The sequence below is a fragment of the Salminus brasiliensis genome, chromosome 15 (assembly GCF_030463535.1).
Source record: "Salminus brasiliensis chromosome 15, fSalBra1.hap2, whole genome shotgun sequence".
Classification (NCBI taxonomy): Eukaryota; Metazoa; Chordata; class Actinopteri; order Characiformes; family Bryconidae; genus Salminus; species Salminus brasiliensis.
In genome coordinates, this window is record NC_132892.1 from 26,329,460 (window position 1) to 26,351,855 (window position 22,396).

General features: G+C 42.7%; 1 protein-coding gene across 2 annotated transcripts in view; it reads left to right on the forward strand.

The window, feature by feature from the left end:
* Window positions 1-19,434, forward strand: part of dhrsx (dehydrogenase/reductase (SDR family) X-linked) — a 72,229-nt gene extending 52,795 nt beyond the window's left edge. For both annotated transcript variants that reach the window (XM_072657307.1, XM_072657305.1), the window contains exons 5-7: window positions 4,627-4,834; window positions 8,737-8,944; window positions 18,818-19,434. In XM_072657307.1, the coding sequence (XP_072513408.1) occupies window positions 4,627-4,834; window positions 8,737-8,944; window positions 18,818-19,000 (599 nt within the window). In that variant the 3' untranslated portion in view covers window positions 19,001-19,434. The remainder of the gene's footprint in view (window positions 1-4,626; window positions 4,835-8,736; window positions 8,945-18,817) is intronic.
* The last annotated feature ends 2,962 nt before the right edge of the window (window positions 19,435-22,396 follow it).

Consider the following 22,396-nt stretch of genomic DNA (forward strand, 5'->3'; position numbering starts at 1 on the left):
CTTTACTGAAGGACAGCATCCATGAGGCTACATGACACCTATATAAGCTTTTAACAACAACTGACATAAACCTATGTAAACTTTTTTTTGGCTGTATTCAATTTTTAACAAAATGTGAAATTCAGCGATACGCAGACGAAGAGAGGAGCCTACCTGATGACCCCTTGTCAAAAGCTTGGGATATAGCGGTTGATTAGTGGATGGATGAAGGGAAGGTTATGTGTAACATTAACTGTTAGGTTAAGGTTTAGGATCTTGTCATCTTCCTTGTCCCAATGAAAGTGTTGCTGATCAGATCCTTAAATGCCTCAGCAACCTTAATTATTAGGTGTAAGATCCTCATATGTTATGTATTAGTTCACTTAATGTTACATGCTGCTGGTCACAATCATAAATGGCCACAACAGCCTCAATTATTAGCTATTGTATCTTGTCAGTTTGGTGTAGTTAAATGTATAACTATGGGTGAATAGGTTGCTGATCAGATCATAAATGACAGCAACTTAGAAAGGGAGGTGCCTACCTGATACAGCTTGCGATGTAGTGTGTGAGTAGAGGATGGAGGAAGGGAATGGGCTGGGCTAGTTGTAAAGGCTGCTTTTGTCAATTTTGATGTAATTTCATCTCAGAGTGTGTTATAACAACTGTGTTTATTAGGAGCTCTGTCTTTTTTCTATTGGCAGATCATTTAGTTTGATTCAAGAAATACTGCTTGAAACTAGCCAAATGATCTGTCAGTGTAATAAGACTATAAAATTACTTTAGTTAAATTATCCTAGAATATTTTACATTACAATGTAAAAATGTGAAATATCAGATATTTAGACTTGAACAGAATGTTACTTGCTAATACGCTAACGCTTGAGTGGTGCAGAACCCTTTATGAACAATCCACATCTAAAGCTCTTGTTCAGAGGGCCTTTCGGAGGCTGTGCCAAAGTGTTCAAATTAGCAATTAAGAATTGTCCACTTGGACCAGAAACCAAGCACTCCTGTTTTTTTAGGGCTTTTTTCCATTTTTTTGTTTTTTTGGAAGTGTCTGCTGTGTGTCCTCGGGGCCTTAGGGGTCGTTTGTTTTTAACTGGACAGCTCTTATTTAGCAGCCCTCCCCGGGGAGTGTCTCCAAACGACAGGAACAGTCACACTCCGTTCTGTACGGGGGAGAATTAATAATTCACGCTCCCTCCCTCCCTCACGTCCTCCCACCCCCCCATGTCTCTCTCTCTCTCTCTCACCATCTCTCTCACTCTATCTCTTCCTCTCTCGCTCATTCATTCTCCATGGCGCACATCCCTTCCTGCTGATAACAGCTGAAGGACAAACGCATTTGTGCCGCCCCATTGAGGACCTAATGATGCAGAAAGGTCACTGCTTGACCCCCTCTGCGCCTCGGAAGAAAAGTGGCACGAGGCACTGTGGGTACGAGGCGAACCCCGTCAGTAGACGCAGGTTTTTCTCTCTAGAGAATCGCGCTGCTATGCTAATGACGTTTTTTTTGTTGTTGCTTTTTTATTGTTATTTATCTCTTTACAGGTCCTGCAGGTCATGCAGCTGCACTGTTTTGTCCGTGGTCGTCCGGTTTATTTGTATAATTAAAAACACGTAACGTTTCATTATGTTTTGAAGTGCATCGTCGGACTAAACGTTTCTGTAATCCTGATTACCGCACACTCCAGGGGGGCCAAGCGGTAATTCTGTTAAGAGCACAATTATGATGAAACATGTGTTTTTGCAAAGGCTTATTGGTGCATGGGGAATAGGCAGTGGGCACAGACAATAGGGGGTGCTTGATCTTTGGCAAGGATTTAGCACAGATTATTCCCCTGCCATATTGAAATACCCCCTCCTTCTAAAATTATCCCAGATTTGCTGTCAAAATAGAACCTTGCAGAAGGTGATGATGCCCAAATACCTTGAGCGGAAGCCAAAAAATAAAGTGGGTCAGGGTGATCTGCAGTGATCTCTATGTAGGGCTGCACAATTTATAGTACCTATTGGAATTGCAATACTGGCTGTCACAGTACTGCAATATGTACATCAGCTACATCAGCTACAAGTGTCTATTGTGTGCTTTAAGCATCATCTACAGCATTTTCTGTAAAAGATTTGATCAGCCAAGAGATGGTGAAAATAATACAGGCCTTTATTAAAGGGCAAATACCGTATCCACTTCATTCTGCAACGCCCACTTTCCAGAGTTTGTTGCTTCTGCCTTTGTGCAGAACTTCTGATCATATCGTATCAAATGGTTTATAGTCGTACTGTGTTCACAGTGAATACAGACTGAAGAAAGCTACTGCTCTGGACGCTGATCAGAAAGTGGCTATCCATGCTAACCCAACATTCCAACAGGCTATTTAAAGTTAATGTTATTTAGGAGTATTAGAAGATCTAGAGAAGAAGAGGACCTGCGTCTGTGGTTGATACGCCTGCTCTTACCATTCTGTGGAAGGTTAACTGGCTTATGTAGCTTCTGTGATTCTTCTAAGTTTATCAAATAAGAGCTAAGTGTCTCCCAAGCACCCATCACGTTCGCTTCACCAGAGCTCCATAACTGAACGACCTCTCTGGGTAAGAACGTTCTGGTGTTGATGTCCCCTCCACAAAACAGTACGGCATACGTATGGATGTGTGGATAGATGTTTTAAATCGAGCTCCTTCAGCCGTAGACGCAGGTCATCAAGTGAAATTCTCCTCTTTTTCTAATTACTGTGACTCCCTCTAACTGAGCCTATTATACTCGTCACTGTATGTTTATTATCACTGTGGTTTTACTCTATATCAGTGGATCTGCTGTCTCACTGAGGTTCTAACACAAAGTAAACAAAGATGGACCCCCGCATTATTCAATGGAAATAGGGTGGATAGTTTTCAAGCATTTGTTTTTCCCCCTGGAGTCCACTTACCATGTCTGTGTGAGCTTATGTACCAAAAACAGTCCTAATTTATTCTTGCATGACTGTTTTCCAACCTCTCTTTGTCTCTCAAACTTAAATAGACAGGCTGTTTCTGCCACCATGCCTTTAAGACTGATGTAAAATGCCTGTTCTGATGGGCTACCCTGTATTGCTTTCCTCATTCACAAAGCAGTCCAAGCCAAAACAGTCCTTATATAAAGTAAAATGGACTGTGAATGGACAGAACTAAACTGCTGTAGGCTAAGGAAGCAGACTTTGACATCACAAAAACAGGCAATTCACATTCAGGCTGTATTTGTAGCTTTGTTTACGTCCTGTCAATGTCCTGTGTCCTATATCACAGCTAACTAATGTTTCTATTAATATCTTAACCATAATACACAAATACTGTGACTCACATCCAAAGTTATGAGGCTATTGTGACGAGTCGAGATGCTCATCTCTGCCACCCGCTGTGTCTAACTGGTGGATTTGTGCGTCCATCAGTGGTTTTGTGTGTGGTTGGTGTGGCGCAACAGATAACACCTCTACCTGCCACTGAGCTACCACACCATGTTGGAGACTGGGGTTCGATTCCCGGTCTGGGTGACTGGGCTGTGCTACACCAATAAGAGTCCTTGGGCAAGACTCCTAACACTCCATTGGCCCACTTCTGTGATACGAGTAACCTTGTAAGTCGCTCTGGATAAGAGCGTCAGCTAAATGCCATAAATGTAAATGCAGTGGAACTCAGGAACTCTGGTAAACCCATTTCAAGCACCAAGTCAGTTTGTCCACATGTGTAATTATTTTTTCACAGGAAATATGAAGAATTTCTAATATTTGACTACATCTTTCAGGTTTAGGGTCAGAGTATCTCTTCACACAGTGCTCTGGGTCACATAGGGTCGTTATAAAGAGAGCTGAGATTGTGATCTAAAATATGTGGGTATTATCTAATATCGAGTGCCCTTAAAACAAATTTAAGAAAGTGGTTAAAAATCGAGAAAATGCCCTCAGACTGCAGAGGGTTGTGATATGTAGAAATAAGGTAGTGTGTTATCTTGTCCTCATAATGCAGCCTTAAATTCTAAGTCGTCGTTCCCAGGAGAAGCCATGTGTTCTGCATTTTCAGGAAGGCGCTTTTTTATAAAGGTGACGAACTTTTGAGTTTTCTCGGGCCAAGTCCACTTTAGCCTTTAGCCGTAGTCACTTAACAGCTCGAGTGCCCTTGTGGAAGTGCTAAATGGGTCACGAGAGGGCACCAGAACCAATCTACCGGAGATATCCGACCCTCCTCACCCTCTCTTTTGCTCAGGATGCCCTCTTCGGTATCATCGGATTTTCCGACAAACATTTCCAAAGCCACTGAAACCCTCTCCACTTTAGTCAAGAGCCTCTTTTTCCCACACAGGGACTGACTGACTCAGAATTTCTCAGGCGATTTAGTCTGCCACATCACTTGGACTCCAATTGCACGCCTCAGACTTGTGCTTTAACAGCTCCTGCGCCTCAGTTCCTATTACGCCTTCCGATTTGGAGAATCCTCCTGCGGCTTGCTCTCAATGGAGACTTAAATTGGCCATGTAAAAACGCTTCATGAAAAGGAACAAGCGGTAAAAGGCCCTTTGCCCTCTCCTGCCGTCCATCAGTAATGCAGTTCACCATTGTGCATCTCGCAACCACCCTCTTACTATAACAGCTTATCTGCCATTTCCCTCCCCTCTAGCGGGTGTAATGCTCGTCCCAGAGAGGAAGACAGAGGACGGTTTCGAGCTGCACTTCGGATTGAACTATCTGGGACACTTCCTGTTGACCAACCTGCTGCTGGACACGTTGAGGAATTCAGCCAAGAGCGGGCAGTGCTCCCGCGTCGTCACCATCTCTTCAGCCACACACTACGGAGGACGCCTCGATCTGAACGACCTGCAGGGCAGGTGAAGGAAGCCTTCTTTTTCCACCTTGCACACTTACATGCACACACTGCTATATTGGGGGTGCTTATCCATTAGAAGTGGAAAGTTTGATTTACATTACATTTACATAATTACATAATTTTGTATATTCATTTGCATTAATTGATAAATGTTTGAGTAATGACCAATGCAGTGCACGCCCCCTAGTGGGCCATGATGGTATGAGAATGGGGCTGCTAGTTTTTAGCTGTCTTTATTTTTTTAAACCTTTAAGTAAGTCAATATAAAACGTGGGAACAATATGTATAGGTTAGGTAAAAAATAAAAATGGAATCCCTGATCTAAGCATTATATTGAACATATTATACATGTATGCATATACAACACCCTAAGAATACACCCTAAGAACCAGAAGCCTTCTCTGAAACGTTTAGCTGGCTATAAAAAATGCTTGCAAGTTATGATTTCTGCCAGTGGAGGTGTTACAAACTCTTGATTCTGTAAGGCATCCCAACATTTCCATAAAACATCTACAGGTGGTTCAGACTCATACTCCAAAATACCCTAAAATCAGCACAACTCCTAAGGGTTAATCCTGCTCCTGGAGAGCTGCTCTCTTGCAGAAATTAGTTTTAGACCTTCTAATCAAGGTCTTTAGGAGCATCTGATTATTAGTGCCAGGTGTGTTGGATGAGTGGTGGAACTAAATGCTACAAAAGATCAGTTCTATAGTACAAGAGTTAGTCATATGTGTGTTATGATACAGTAAATGTCCAGAAATGTCCTTTTTGCTGCAGTGACAGCTTCCACTCCTCCATGAAGGCTTTATTAGGTTGTGAGGATTTGATTTCATCCAGACAAAGGATGTCCCGATCCAGTCATTTTGCCCCCTCGATTGAATCTGAGACTCTTAATGCTGAGGATCGACCGATACTAATCCAATCTGATCTTTGTGTTTGTATAAATAACACAGTCACATAGTTTAGATCAGATAGAGCTGCTGATTAAAATAATAATAAATAAATAAATAAAATAAGTAAAATCCCTTTATTTTTAGTAGCAACTGATTAATTTAGTTTAGTAAAGACATTTCTTTAAATGAGTGCTTTATAATATGTTTATTATCTTGTAATCCAGACTTTTCTCCCCGACCAATCAGCTCCCAGCTTTTTCAAAACACTGCAGTCAGGTCACTTCCTGATTTCTTTTGTTGTTGTTGGTCTACTGGTGTGAAATGACTGGTTTATTTGACTGGGTGAATGTGCTGTGTGTGATTTGGGTTATAGCGTGTGTATTAGCATTAGCACTCTGAATGGGCTCTTCAGTGCTGGTTAATAAACAGAGAAAGGTGAGCGGTTCTCCCGCAAAACAGAGTGTTTCAGTTATAGTTTTATAAAGGGTCTGTTTTCATGTTCCACAGTAAAATAGTTTCACACTGCAGACTCTCAACTCTTTTATTTATCTTCTGAGAAACGTCTGCACTGTTGCAGCCGGCTGGACAATAATATTCGTTAATAGCGTCTTGTGGACACCAGGAGGCGCTCCGAACACCGTGGTTAAAACAAAGACTCAGAGCTGGATTGGGATTATAATAGCCAGTACCCAGTCCATTAAAATATGCCTGGTGTGGGACATCCCTAATCCAGACACAGGACCATAGTGGAGGTCAGGGACTGTCGTTGGACACCCACCGTCCAATGCTGGGTGTTTCGTGTTCAGATCTCTGCATTACATTATCAAAAGATTTTGATAGCAACTAATTTTAATTATGTTTCAACCCTTTGATCTTATTATTGGCGTTAAAGGGCCACAGCACCTACCGCAAACAGTAAATTACAGTGTTTCCATTACTTCAGAATTTTATTAAATCGCAATTACAAAAGTAGGGCAGAGGGCTGTTAGTAAAGTTAATGCAGTGACAGTACTGCATTAAATTAAAGCCATATCAAGACCACAGAAAGCCACAGTAGATCACATATGACATGAAATGTACACAGAGAAAGGCAGCCAGTCTATATGTAAACGAACTAATGCTGAGGCCAAGTTAGCTCAGCTAATGATAATATCCTAACCCTGTACAGCTCACATCTTTTAGCTTGGAAACAGACAGTCTTAGTAGGGAAAGATTCCATGTGTATAAATGGATCTGAATAAATAGAGTGTGTGTTGCAGCGTTTGGACATCCATGAAGCATGATAGTCATTTTTAAGACCAAAACACAATATGCAGTGACGTACATCGTTAGCAGATTTGTCCCTCAGTGAACATCCCCTTTAGTACAGTCACACTGAGCTCAATGCCCTCAAAAACTAATTTACAATGGTTAATCATATCTCGGATGAAGCCTAGCATACTTTATTACTTCCATGTGTGCATCCTTTGTCACCCTGGACATATTAAAAGGCACTATCTTTGTAATGCCGTACTGCAGACTGGAGACGAAATATTCCTCTATTATCACCCCACATCTTTCTACTGAGCTGCAGTAAGGCAGGGAAGCAGACAGGTAAGACCTGCTAAAGAGGCAGATTTATGATGGTCAGTATATAAAACTCGATGAAAGCCGTTGACATTTTAACAATACAAGCTGCCGTTTTAACAGCCGCTGGCCTGAAACCTCCCCTTTTTGTCCTTCAGGTGTGTGTAACAGAACTACCATGACTCAGTAGACTAATGTGGCTAACTGTGGACGAATGCTAGTATAAACTAGTCATAGTTTGTGCACTCTGCCTATTTGCACTATGTCTATTTGCACACTGTACAGATGTTCTTTTCTGTAAATATCAGCTCTTTACTACCTTTAGTACTTATTACTTTTTTAATTTATCCCCTACCCTATTTATTGTTTAGTGTCATTTTTCCTTTAGTTTAAGACTGTGTTCTGTGTTTTTTTGTTACTTGTCATACGTGTTGCTCTCACCAAGACAAATTCCTTGTATGTGCAACATACTTGGTGAAATAAAGAGATTCTGATTCTGATTCTGATAAGCTATATATAAGCACTATATCGACAGAAGTCTTTCTGTCGAACTTTTTTTGTTTTTTCAGAAATCAGGGGTATTAAAAAAGAGTCTGTCCTGCTTTTGTTGGAGTAACCGTCTCTAGTCCAGGGAATAAGGCTTTCTACAGGATGTTGGATGGTCACTACCCCACCCCATCTCATCCTTAACTCCTCAACTCATCCCAAAAGTATTGGATGGAGCACCAACCATCATTCCAGAAAACACAGTTCTTCCACTGCTCCACAGCTCAATGCTGGTGGGCTTTATACCCCTCTAGCCCAATCATTACTGCCTTTTCTATTGCCAGTATTTCTATACAGTGACTAGACAAGCTTAAAGTAGCTGCATGCATTCATTAGAGAGGGTGTCCACAAACATTTGGACATCTGGTGTAGCATTCGCATGTCTGACAGAACCTTGGGATTTAAGCACACATTCAGGACACACATCCACACACCTAGCACTGATAGCGACTTAGTGCTACAAAACGTGCCACCTCTGCTTTCCTCAGGCCCTCTTTTGCATCAAGTGTCTTCATCCTTTCCTATAAATGCAGACAAGCGGGCAAACAAAACATGGTAGCAGCTTGCTGTCATACTCTGTATTCTGTGTGTGTGTGAGATAGCATCGCGTGTTGGCGTGTCAGTAAGCATTTTGTCTTCTGAGACTCGCAGAGATGGTGGAAGAGATAAGACGTAAATAATTCACTGGTATACCTGCCGATGGAAGAGGTCAGCTCCACACTCAAAATCTAGAATAATTGAAGATATTACTGTACGATTCTGGGCTGTTATGCCGCATTCCTGACATGGGCAAGTGGGATCTGCTGTACCATGCCATCATTTCAAGACGACAAATACAAATATAAGCAATAAAAACTGGAAATTTTGTGTGAATGTGTTTGGAATTTCTCTCTCTCAGGTCGTGCTACTGTGCCCATGGGGCGTACTCTCAGAGTAAGCTGGCACTGGTGCTCTTCACCTACCACCTGCAGGACCGGTTGTGGGCTCAAGGAGATCCGGTAACAGCCAACGCTGTGGACCCAGGCATGGTGGACACAGCCCTGTATGAGAACCTGAGCAGTCCCGCCCAGCTGGCCAAGAGACCTGTGGCCAAACTGCTGTTTAGGGTGAGTAAAGCACCGGTTTCTTCACCTTAACCCTTAATCCAGTTTAATTAAGAGGGTTCATTAAAAATGCAGAAATCTAAGGAGTAATTGGGCAGTTTGGTTGTGTGCTTCAGGCTTACGTACAGCTTTTTGATTGGACGCAGAAACTGATTTTAGGAATTAATGAGGAACAAAGCTTTGTGCGCCCTCCTTGTGTCACAGTGATACAAATACACTAGTAACATCCAACCAACCACTTAGCAACACCCTACCAACCAACTGAGACACCATAGCTACCTCTTAGCAGCATCTTTTAACAACTCTCATTGCAACCACTCAAAATACCATAGCAACACTATAGCAACCACTTGGCTTTCTGCATTTCTGCAACCCAGAATACCAGATTAACCACCTGAAATACTGAATACAGCAATACTAAAGCAACTACTTTGCAACCCCATAGCAATGCCATATCAACCACGTAGGATACCCTCGCGACCACTTAGCAACACCATAGCAACCACTTAGCAAAAACAATGATTTTTGCCTAGTTACCATGTAGCAACAGGCCAAACAACTGCCTGCAAGTGGAAACCACATAATCTACACAACCATTCCCTTTTCTTTCCAGCTATATTTAAGATTGTTGGACTCTGCAGAAGTGATGGAAGGTGGATACAGCTGGACATTGTTTGCCTTTTAAATGAAATGATAGTAATGTTTACTGGATGTTAACTTCTGGTGTACATACGTACATGATCTCCTCTAACACTGCGTGATCTCGCTGTGTTCTCTTTCGTTCGCTTTTTCCATGTTTGTATCCCCGTGATTATCAGTGAGACCAGCTGGTCCCTCGGAATTCATCTCGAAAGCTTCTCAGAGTCTCGAGCCGTGATGTATGTCAGGGTGAACGATAATTGGGTTTATTTTATCTCTGCACATCAAAAGGGTGTGCGTGTCTGTGTGTGTGAATGTGTACGAGCGCAAGAGTGGATGTGTGTGTGTGTGTGTGTGTGTGTGTGTGTGTGTGTGTGTGTGTTTGCTGGTAATCATCGATGACTCTCTCAACCTTTCAGATGTATCTTGATTCCTCCAGGATCTCAGATCAGAGAGCACAAAAGAACAAAAGGAAAAAGGAAGAGCTGAACCAAAGGGAGAAGGAAAGCAAGCCACAGTTGCGGTCGTTCCCTGGTGTAGGTTATGAATAGTTCAAAGTTCGCAGAAAATACACTCAGAACCTTCCCGGGTCCCTTATGGTGTATACGGCATGAAGCGCCTCGTCTTACTTGTACGTGTTGTTTTCTTTCTCTCTCACCTCATTGAAAATTGATCAAATCTGTGGAAAGAGCAGATTTCAAACTTTCAGTTGATTCCAAGTTGTGTTTGTAAGTATTAGAGAAGATAGACTACAAGGACAAAAGTATTGGGACACCTGTTCATTCATTGTTACTTCTGAAATCAGGGATATTAAAAAGAGTTTATCCTACTTTTGTTGGAGTAACTCCCCAACTCAAAAGAATTAGATGGAGTTCCACCATCCATCATTCCACCATCCATCATTCCAGAGAACACTTCCACTGTTCCACTGCTCCACAGCTCAATGTTGGTGGGCTTAATACCCCTCTATCCCACACCTGGCCTTAGGCATGGTGCCATTATTTCACTGATGCCAACAAACCTGCTTGGGGAAATCGCTTGTCTTTATCATGGTCTGTGTCTAGATGCAGTTTTACATGGCCACGCCATAAGCTTCTGGTGAGCTCTGCTCTGAACTATGCCATGGAAAATACAGCTTTCCATTCTAAGGCACCTTTATCTACTTTTGGGGCCGGTGTGGCCTGAAGGTTAGAGAAGCGCCCTCTTGACTGGAAGGTCGCCTGTTTAATCCCCTGAACAGGCAGGACACAACCGAATTGCCCTTGAGCATCTAAGGCACCTAACCCCCAACTTCTCCCTGGGCACTGCAGCTAGGGCTGCCCACCACTCAGCACTTGTTCACGGTCCCTTATTGTATAGTTGATTTCTTCAGCCATGAAGAAGAGTTAGGAGGCTAGAGATGTGAGAAAAGGTTGATTCAGTGATTGTTCAGTATCAGTAGTCTTTAATATGCAGTTTCCACCCTAAGACAAGGAGGATGGTCATCTTTCTTACCCCCACAATTACGTGGTTACTTTTCTGACTCTCACACCCACTGACCATTTTGATCTGTAAGTGATGGGAACATCAGACCTACCCTTACTATGTACTGGGCACACACTGGACACACTGAATGATGAATTGTCTACTATATAAATGTCCAACAACCCCCAGGAATGTGTGTGTGTTCACTGCACAGCTCTTTTTCTTCTTCTTAAAGGAATCTGTCCAAAGTGTATCCAGATAAAATCCTGACATGAAACAGCCCACTAGTGAAAGCTGTCGCCCTAGTATGTGTGTGCGTGTGCTCATTAGTGTGTGTGTGTTCACTGCACACATCTTCTTTGTAAAGGAATCCAGCTAAAGTGCATCCAGATGAAATCCAGACGTGAAGCTCAAGCTCATAGTTTGGAGGGAAAATATAAAAAAATAAGCAGAATTACCGACAACAGAGGTGTCCAAACTTTTGACTGTTAGTGTCGATGCTCTCGTGTCGCTGGGTTCAGTCGGGAGCCACTCAGTGATTAAAAATTTGTAATTCTGAGGAAAGAAGCTGACATTATGAAGATTATTCATTTCTCCTGCACATCACAAAGCCCGCTTCCACAACACGCTCGGCAACACGGCGGTGGTTTTGTCCACATGAAAGAACCTCCCAGAATGGGCCAGCAAACTGGCGACCTCTCTAGTGCCCTTCATCCCACAAAAGATCACGCTTATCTTTCTCGTCCGAATTTCATTTCCGTGAAAGTCGTGCTCTTGTCAAGATGAGTGTTGATACTGAATTATTTTGATGTTCATCACCATGGTGATTTTCCTTTTCACAGGCTTATATGTCGGCTCCGGGTGGCTTGATTGGAGATTAGTCTGATTCTCCTTGCTTGAACCACAGCTTTGCATGTTTGGGCGATAGTGTGAGACAAATTTAGGACGTTAACCGAGCCCAGACTATTTAGAACATATTAGCATATGTTAAGTGGTTGTTGTCACTGCAATATCAGAACATCATCATTTTAGACTATTTGACAACACTAGTGACCCTGATGAAAGGACCAGGAGAAATAGTCCTACCCTGATTGAGGTTAAAATATCATTAGATGAATGTAAAGCCTTTTCTAAGCCTGAAACTCTTTATTAACATACGCTTCCTGCTGATTGTTTATTCTGTATTGTTTAATGCTTCACTCTGAAAGCACTGGATGCTATGTGTAGTACAGGGCTTCCAGAGCAGCGTGATAATGAATAATGGATGCATCCTGGATCATTTCACGACTGGATAGATAAAGAAATGAAGGACATACACAAGGAAAATGGTTTGAAAGGTGTTGAAAAGAAGAATTTATTCCAGATGGGGGATATTCTGGTGTTTGTTCTACAGGCTTTAATTAGAGGTAATGTTGTTTTTACCTGTTTTCATTACAAGCTTATTTGGTTGTCTAAACTAAATCATTATCATTTGTTTACCTTATTTTTCTAAACAAGCTAAAATAATTACATTACATTCATACATACAGTGCCAAAATTATATTAATATTTCAAATAATAGAATGTAGCTTGCTTATTGTCGGTGTGTCGGTTTCTCATAAATAGCAAAACAAAAAGCCCCTGGGAGCACATTTTGATATATAATTTTTTTTCTTACAATAATATTTTACTTGGGTGTTTAGTGAAGTGTTCAGTAAAGTTTAACTAGAAAACACAAAGCAGAAATCTTAGTCAAGTCAAGTGGGTTTTATTGTCATTTCAACTACACATTACACAGTGAAACGAAACAATGTTCCTCCAGCATGGTGCAACATAGACAGTGCATACAAAACACAAGTGCAACACAATACAAGTGCGGACAGACAACACAACACTGTACAGACAGAGAATAATAAATAATTGGGGGTAGTGTGCAAATTATGCAGTGTGTAATAAATATTGAGTCCAGTGAAGTAGTAATGTTATTAGTGCAAATGCTTTGTGCAAAAATGCTTCCCATTTTATCTGGGGTAAATGGTTGGAGAGAGAGAGAGAGAGAGGGAGCATGTAACAGAAAAGACATCAGTTCAGAAGTTGAGTTGAGTTGAGAAGGCTTGGGGGAAGAAGCTATTGCAGAGTCTGGTCGAGTCTTATTAAATACTCCTCAAAAATCCCCAAAATGCACTTCTCAGACCTCACTGAGAACTGTGTGGGCGTGGCCCTCTATTACCGGCAAAGAACATTTGTTTTACGTTACCATGGCAACACACACATAGATTTTTTTTTTTTACTTTGAACTGCGGTTGTGATTTCTCAGGTCTTTAGGGTTTACTGAGGTTCTGATATCTATAACCGAATTAGCAGCCCATACACTCGAGCCACGACTTGGGGAGCGTCTGCCTCGCGTGTCCCGTCGTCCCTCACATCCGGCATCCAGCACCTCTTCGCTACGGTTACCAGCCACGCGCTGGTAGGACAAGGTACATCAGATCAGGCAACGGGCAGCAGACCTGAGGGATGACGGGGCACACGGGTCAGCTGCTTCCCGAGTTGCAGCTTGAGATTTAGCCTTCCACATCAAGAGGGGGAGTATTTCTGGGGAACTTCAGACTGAAGGCAAAAGCAGGACCAACACCCTTGATTTCAGAAGAACAACGAACAAGCAGGTGTCCCAATACTTTTGTCCATATAGAGTATATGCACATAGCCTTAAACTGAAAAAAGTAAAGGGGACAGATCGTGATGACATTCAGTAAGGGATTCCTTTTCAAATGAAGCAGAATCTAGTTGAAATGAAAGGGCCTCATTTCTGCTGTCTAAAGCAGCTCCCAGCTGGATTTTGCTGAGTAGAAATAAAGAACAATTTAAAAGCTTGTGTAGACAGCTGTACTGTTCAGACCCACGTCTCTTTCTGTTAAAACTAATGTAATGATGTTTTGCACTAGGCATTTCAAGGATCTCCTCTGAGCTTAAGCACACCCACATTCTAAACATTCCCACCCAGCAGTGAAAACGGGAGCATTTGCTCTGAAAACGTCAGAGCCTGTGCGACCTTGCAAAAGACAATTAAGTGCTCAAGCAGCGTATCCTGGATACTGTTGCATTGCAGATGCATATTGATTGCAGACAGGCGTTCAGTCTACTTGCAGCACACAGCTGGGAGGACTGAGTGAATGGGAAGTCTTAACACACCTGCCAATCAGTGGAACATTTAACTCTTGAAAATGACTGGCTGGATCATTTGCTGTTAAACTGACCAGAACTTCAAAGCAAACGTGTAAAGACCTGAACCGTGGCAAAGGCCCTTCAGAACAGTAGTTGGCCAAGATACACCTGGTGTTTGTTACTGCAATCCAACGAAGAAACCATGTCCAATGTTTGTAAATATTTCAGCTGTGTCTCACCACTCTCTATGGATGTTTTTGTCACACCAAAGGATGTTTTCAGCCTTTTGTGTCAGTTAATGGCCATGCTATTGATAGCTAACCGGTCATTAGCAGTTAGCGAGACACTTTTGCATAGTGTTCTATATTTGTAATTAATTAATTATGTGTTATGTGACCTTGATTTGTGTCCTTTAAAATAATTACATCAGTGGAATTAACCGATTTTAAATCAGGATATAGCTTCACACCGGAGGACATGGAATTGACATTTACTGAAATAGATTATTGTAAAGTTGTGCTGGAAATATGTATTAACATTTGAATGCTTTTCTTTTTTTATTTATGTAATTGAACCATGCTTGAGAAGGTCACACCATAGGACAATTTAATTAATGATTAATAATTAATTAATTAATCAATAAAGGAAAATAATTGTAAAAAGTAAAAAAATTCATTGCATTATTTGTTTATATAAATAAGGGGGTATCCTGAAAAGGGTACAGTATTGCTTTAAGCACAGTACGAATGTATGGGAACTCCCCATATCTTGATGAGTGTTTCTAGCATCTGGCTCTTCCTAAGCCTGAAGCGTCTGCGCTGTCCCAATGCTGACAGCCACCTCTGAGGAGGCTTTTCTCTCTTTTTGTGTGGAATATCGATTCCACCCGGCCAAGCACAAGTGTGTGCAAAGGCTTGCCGGCTTTAATCCAAATTCTCTCAGATGGGGAAGTGGAAGGGTGGTGAGGGAAAAATATTGCTCAGCCTCAGTCACCAAGCTTCAGACCCGGCCTTTTGAAGCACGTGCTCGGCCGTCAGCGTTCCACAAGAGTGGGCTGCCTCCGTAATTGATCCGTCTGGGGTCAAAAACTGGCTGACCGTCTGCATAACAATCTTACCCAGTCTGGAGTGCATGTTGAGAGTGACTGCTCGGCTCAGACAGATTAGAAAAGATCATGGGTGGATAAAAAAACAACCTTTAAGAAGAAAATATGGGCAGATTCCTGAATTTCCCTCCTTACTACAAATGTAGTTGATCAGACAACCTTGTATTCTGAAATTTGCTTCTTTAGTTTTCTACTGGAGCCACGAGACTAACGTACCGAACAATTACTGGAACTACAGTTAGTATTATAATGATCACTCAGCATTATGTTCAGGTGGTAGAATGGAGTGGAGCACACCTGGCGCTCCTTTGGTTTGCATGACCGGCACACAGAGCTGGGCTCCACTACTGTCATTTGAAGTAAATGTATATTCTCTCTGAAATCTGTTAAATTATTCAGTATGATAAACTGCACTGGGAGGTGCTTAAGCGGTGTCTGATGCTCACTACGTTAACATTTTCACAGTCTACTAGTGATACTAACAGTCACTGACTTTTGCATATTAGCAGACTAGGGCCCTAGACTCAACTAGGGCCTGTTAGGCACTCTAGCTTAATTGCAGTGATTATAACAATATACTAGTGTAATTGCAGCCCCGCAGTGTTGCTGTGATATAGCTGTTGGTTGCTAAGGTGTTGCAAAGTGTTGGCTAAGGTGTTTCTAGACAGTTGCTAAGGTGTTGCTGGGTGTTGCTCTGGTATAGATGTTAGTTGCTAAGGTGGTTTCTAAGTTGTTGCTATAGTATAGCTGTTGGTTGCTAAGTTGTTCCTAGGCAGTTGCGAACTAGGTGTTGCTAGGTGATTGCCAGGTATTGCTATGGTATAGATGTTGGTTGTTTAGGTATGTGAAAGTGGTAGCTAAGGTTTTTTTGCTGGTTGCTAAGGTGTTTCTAGGCAATTGCTAAGGTGTTGCTAGGTATTGCAATGGTATAGATGTTGGTTGCTAAGGTGTTACAATACTGTATCTACTGGATGCTAAGTTGTTGCTAGGTGGTTGCTAAGGTGTTTTTGACTGGTTGCTAAGGTGTTGTTAGGGTGCTGTTGGTTGCTAATGTGTTGCTATGGTATAGATGTTGGTTGTTAAGGTCCTGCAGAGTGGTTGCTAAGGTAGAATCTAGCAGAAAGACGCTTTCCCTAGATAGTAGAGACAGTTAATCCAGCAAAAGCAGGACCAACATCCTTGATTTCAGAAGAACAACGAACAAGCAAAAGTATTGATATGGAGCACCAACCATCATTCCAGAGAACACAGTCCTACTGCTAGGGGCTTTACACCCTTCTACCCCACGCCTGGCATTAGGCAGCATGGTGCCAATGGGTTGATGTTTATCTGAGTCCAGAGAGTCTTTGTCAGCAATGGGTGCAACTTAAAGTAGCTGAATGTATTCATTAGAAGGGGTGTCCACAAACATTTGGACATATAGTGTATATTCTGTGCTGTATTGTTTGTTGACATCATTGATCAGTGTTTGGGAAGTACTAATGTCACTAATGCTAACATTCACACACAAGGTAACAGCACGCCACACGCAGCTGTTTTCTGCCTGAGAGCTGTACTGCTTGAGCTCCCAAGTGGTGGTGCGACTGTCTAAGTGCAGTGTCTTCTTATTATAATAAGAATTGCGATAAACAATAAATGAATGTAATGATGGCAATGGTCAAAAGCACCAAGGTCTCAGTCTTGGTCTGCACCAAGAGCCCTTCGAGCTTCAAGTACGGCTCGGCTCCACCCGCCATCCCTTAAAATCCACGGAAGACAACTGTCCAGGCTTTTTTCTGTCCTGGCCCTGAAGTGGTGGAGCAAACTTCCCCTGGGTGTCTGAACAGCGGAGTCGCTCAACTGAAGACTCGCCTCTTCCGAGAGTACTTGGGCGAAGAGTAGAGTATTATGGACTCCATATTGACTTGAGGTGTCTTTGAATCTGCAGTCTATTCACAGTAGCTGAGGTTAATCTTGGGTAAATAGTGAAGCACTTTTGTAAGTCGCTCTGGATAAGAGCGTCTGCTAAATGCCATATATGTTAATGTTAAGATTATTTTATGCCACTGATATAATATAATGATGATATAATAGCATAGTAATGCTATTAAAGAGCGGTGACTTTTAATTATTAGGAATATTTAGACATTAAATATTGTCATATTGGGATATAAAAATTCTACAAAATATAATAAACATGAATAACATAAAACATGGATAAAATATAAACACTGTTTTTGAACTGAGTCAGTGAGTCAGTGTACCGGCTTGTTCACATTAATGGGCTCTGCTCGCTCATTCTACAGAAAGCCAAAAGGTGCCCACACCGGAGCTGGGGAATGTGGCTTTTTGGACTTTCTTTTCCGAACTTTCTGGCTGGAATTATGCAGGAATTGGGGAAAAACAGCTGTTTGCTGCAGGTAACACATCTGGAAGGGGGTGTAATGGATCACAAACCTCATGGTTCAGAACGGATCACGGTGTTCACATCGCAGATCAGGAAAAAAGGGAGACAGACTTTGCTCTCCACTGAAACACCAGAGTGATGTCACTTCAGATGTGTGACCATTGTCATATTAAGCTGGACCAATCACCTTCCGTGCTGGAAGCGGCTGTGTTCTGATTCCTACTATACAGAGTGATGGACTCCCTGGTGCTAACTCTTTACTCTCTTTGCCCCATGAGGCTCATTAGTTTTACACATCTTACAGTAGCTTTGGTTCTGAGTTTGAGTCACAAAGCCTGACAGACGGACAGCATATTAAATACACCACAGCGTTCCTGCAGCCATGTGCGAGGTCAGGGGGGCGTGCATGACGGCTCTGAACCTTTCCTGGACGTATCATAACATCGCAGGGTGGTTTCAGTTTGTCCTGCTTTGGAATATAGGCTACACACGTCCATGTACTGCTTGAGGAAACGGTGTGAAAGACGACACCACTACCTGTTGCAGTCCGCTCTGTGTGTATGGAGGCGTACTGCACTTTTTTCCTACGCGATAGATGTCGCTGCACGCTCACAGACTCTACGAAAGAGCCAGATTAGCACGACAGTGTTCAAATACATGCAATTAAACACAATGGACAACATTGAGGTCTGCACAAATGGTCGAGGCATGTCTGTATATTGTACGATAACTTAATTATCGTGACAGGCCATGTCTTGGGGGAAGGATGTGATAGCCTTCACTCTCCCACTCTGGAATTGGTGGCAGAGCTAGTCTGCTGGTTAGTGGGTGGGAATTAGCCATATTGACGTTAGGGGGAAAAAGCTAGTCTGCACACTAGTGCACATTTCTTGTGAGATTTCGGAATATGTATTGCTAGTCAGCGGCATTTCCTTCACCCTGCTTCTGGTCACGTCTGTTTCACAAGCAGATGCGAAATGTGAATTTCTTTTGTGACTGCGACTTTCATCAATCGGGGTTATCGCGCCTTCATTGAGATTGCTCTGGTAATTACGGAACCTTATCGCACAACCCTGTTCCGTGATTGATGTTACTCCATGTCTGATGGTATCTCGTGTGTGATTTCTCTCCTCCACAGACGCCGGCTGAAGGAGCCTCCACCGGCATTTACGCCGCAGCTGCCTCTGAGCTGGAGGGGGTTGGGGGGCTCTATCTGTACAACGGCCGCAAGACCGAGTCCTCAGTGACCTCCTACGACGAGCAGCTGCAGGCCCGGCTGTGGATGCAGAGCTGCGCTCTGGTGGGCCTTCAAAAGGCCTGAGGAACCCTGAGAACAGCTGGAGCTTCGGATTCGGGGCATCAAAATGCTCGATCTCATGACGCCCACATCCTCATCTCATGCCTGACACAGTGCTAATTTTTGTGGGAGTTGAGAGAAGTAGCACCCACTGCTGCTTCTTCCTTCCTAGAACACTCAAAACGACACCGCGGAGTGACCTGATTGCCTACACGAATGATGCCTATATGAATAGTAGCGAGAAAGTAGTGAATTTCAAGCGGAACAATAATAATAATGTTTAATATAAACGATGAATGAAAGGTTTCCTGAGCTAGGCGAATCAAATGAATCGAACTGGTGATTCGGACGGACGATCTGCACTATGCGAACTTGTTAACTGTGTTATTATTGTTATCATTATTATTAGATCCACAGAATCAGAACTAACGCAATAAAAAGTTCTACTGATTTGCCAAGCTGGGGCTGAGGTTGCTGCAATTTTGGATGCCGTCTGCATACGGTAAAGACAATCAATGTACAACTGGATCATAGTCATGTACTGCCTCAAACTGTCCAAGGTGGACACCTCTACACTCTTCTCGTCTTCCCAGCTGTGGGAAATTCAGCTACTTCTTCTTTTTGTGCGCTCTCCAATCGTTTAATCTATCCCTAAGTACTTCTGTTCCATTTGGTGACTCCTGAAATCAGATCAGTCTTTCTCCGACGCTTACTGATGGTCCACCGACTGCAGTTGAGAACATTGCAGATGCACTGCTGGAGGTCATTGGTGGTGGGAAAAAAACAGTAGAGTTCTTCATGTCATTCGTCCATTGTGCCATTGAAATTCAGTGTATAGATTCCTTCAGTAAAAAAGAGATTGCTTTGCCCCCCCAACCCTCCCCCCCATTCAGGTTACCGCCTTGTTCCCTGAGGGGGACATTTTATTACTGTGCCCATCTTCTGGTGACTGTGATGTGTGATATGTGATTCTAGTGTCTTTGTAAGCCAGTAACAGCGTTCAGTTCCTCTAATATGTTGTCTTTTCAATCTTGCTCTTAACCACAGGTCTGGGTGAGATGGGCCATCTGAGGTGTGTGCACAGGTTTCCTGAAGCGTTCCGAGTGTTTCAGTGCTCAAACGCATGTTTTATTCCTAAGATGATTTCTAATTAAGGGTCAAGCAAGAAGATCAGCTTAACTCTCGACCAGACCAGTTAAGACGATGTTCTCACTAACAGGCGTTTCTGAAAACTTGGCGCAGATTCTGATATGATGACTGATATATTGACTGAAGTATTTGGACAGTGAAAGTTTTTGTCATTTTGCCTTTGTACACCCCCTCAGTGGATTTAACAAATATTCTGCATTAACCATTTGGAAATTTCAGCCATTTTTACACAGTCCCTCCATTGTCTACAGGCTCAAAAGTAATTGGACTAAATAACTGATAAGCAGTTCCACCATGATTTGCATAACAAATTACGAAGGCAGAAAGTCTGGAGTTGATTCCAGGTGTTAAAATTGTATTTGGTAGCTGTTCATGGATGCTCTTAAGGCTCATTTACACTTCCTTTACATGTGAAAATGAAGACGTGTGTTTCAAACGGTGTAACCGTCACTGCCCACATACCTCTTGTATGTTAAGCAATACATCCATTAGAGGGCAGTTTAGGCCATTTTCGTCGTGTCCATATGGCAGTGGTTGTGTTTGGCAAAAGGCTCCGTCTGTATCCGCATACATATTTAACATTGAGCTTAAATGAGCCTTTAGCATGCATTCCGTAGAGTGGTGCGCAGCGTCGCAGTGCGTCAGTTTCACACTCACTGTGAAATACATCATTAATATACGTGTCTTCAGTTTTTTCTGTCCATAGAAATCGGGCCTTAACTTGAATATGGCGAAGGTAGGGAAGAGTTAATGACCCAATGGAAACCAATAGAACTGGGTCATTGATGATCAGTGGGCATTTATTGATCATGTAATGCAGTATTTTAGTTAAACCCCCACACCTTTATGACTTCTAGGGTATTCAAAAACCAACTGAGGTGGTTTACGGTGGCAAAATTATGATAAACGTGGCGTGGTCAAAATACTTATGGACTATCTGATACTTTGAACGCATTCATCCACCCAAGGTCTGCTCTGATTGACTAATTATGTTGGACAAATGAGTGACGGATCACGCCTAAAGATGAGACCAATGAGAAGAAAAATAAGATGTGAATAGAAAACAGACTGTTGTAGTTTGGTAGAAGAGGCTGCTGCTGCTGCTGCTCCTGCTGCTCCATAAAGACTCTCTTCGAAGTGTCTTTTGTCAAAATCCTGGAATGCGGACCTCTTTCCTCAAAGTGCTCCTTTGATCTGCAGAAGTCTAATTCTCTTGTGTTGGTGTCAGATGTTACTGTGTTATCTCTGTGTTTGTGTGTTTAATGTGTTTAAAGTGACCACGCGACTGATTTGACCAAATATGTGCCCAAATAGCTGTTCTACTTTACAGGCAGAACTACTCCCTCCATCTACCTTTCCCTCCGGTTTCCACCAGTGAAGCGCTGGGTTCCCTCTTATTTTAGCCTGCGCTGCGTTCCATGTGCATTAATCAGTCAGAGTCATCGCATTCTCATCATGATTGCGAGGGTAATTACAGCTGTAATTGCACTTCTAGTGTAATTACTTCCTTGCTCGACTACCAGTCGGATTAATTAGATAGTGATAAGATGGCGAGAAATAAATCTGTAATAATATTTGGGATTACGGCAATGAATTGATCAGAAATGCTGCTCAGCACTAAATAGGAGGAGGACGCATGCACAGACACACACACACACACACACACACACACACACACACACACACTGTGTTGATTGTGAAACGGCAAACCACCGCTCACTGTGAACGGGCCGCAATGTTTTGATCGTCTTTCCCTCTCTCTCTCTCTCTCCCTCTCTCTCTCTCTCTCTCTCTCTCTCTCTCTCTATCAGCCTTTCCTCTCTCTCTTCACATCTCTGTCTGTATTGTTCTGCATCTCTCGCTCTTTCTCCCCATCTCTCTTCTTTTACTCTCTCTTCCCATGTCTCGCTCCCCCTTCCTCTGCATATGTCTCTCTCTCCCCTTCCTCTGCCCATCTCTCTCTCCTCTTACTCTCTCGCTCCCCTTCTTTTGCCCATCAGTCTCTCTCCCCCTTTTTCTACCTCTCTTTCCATCTTTCTCTTCCCCTCTCTCACTCTTTCCCAATTACTCTCGCTTTACCCATTTCTCTCTCTCTTCCATCTCTATGTCCTTCTTTCTTTTTCTTCCTTTCTCTCTCCCCCTTTCTCTCTCTGTACCCTTTCTGTCCCACATCTCTCTCTCTCTCTCTCTCTCTCTCTCTCTCTCTCTTTCTCTCTCTCTCTCTCTCTCTCTCTGAGTGGAGCGTTGGGCTGAGTGTTGAAGTGTCTGTAA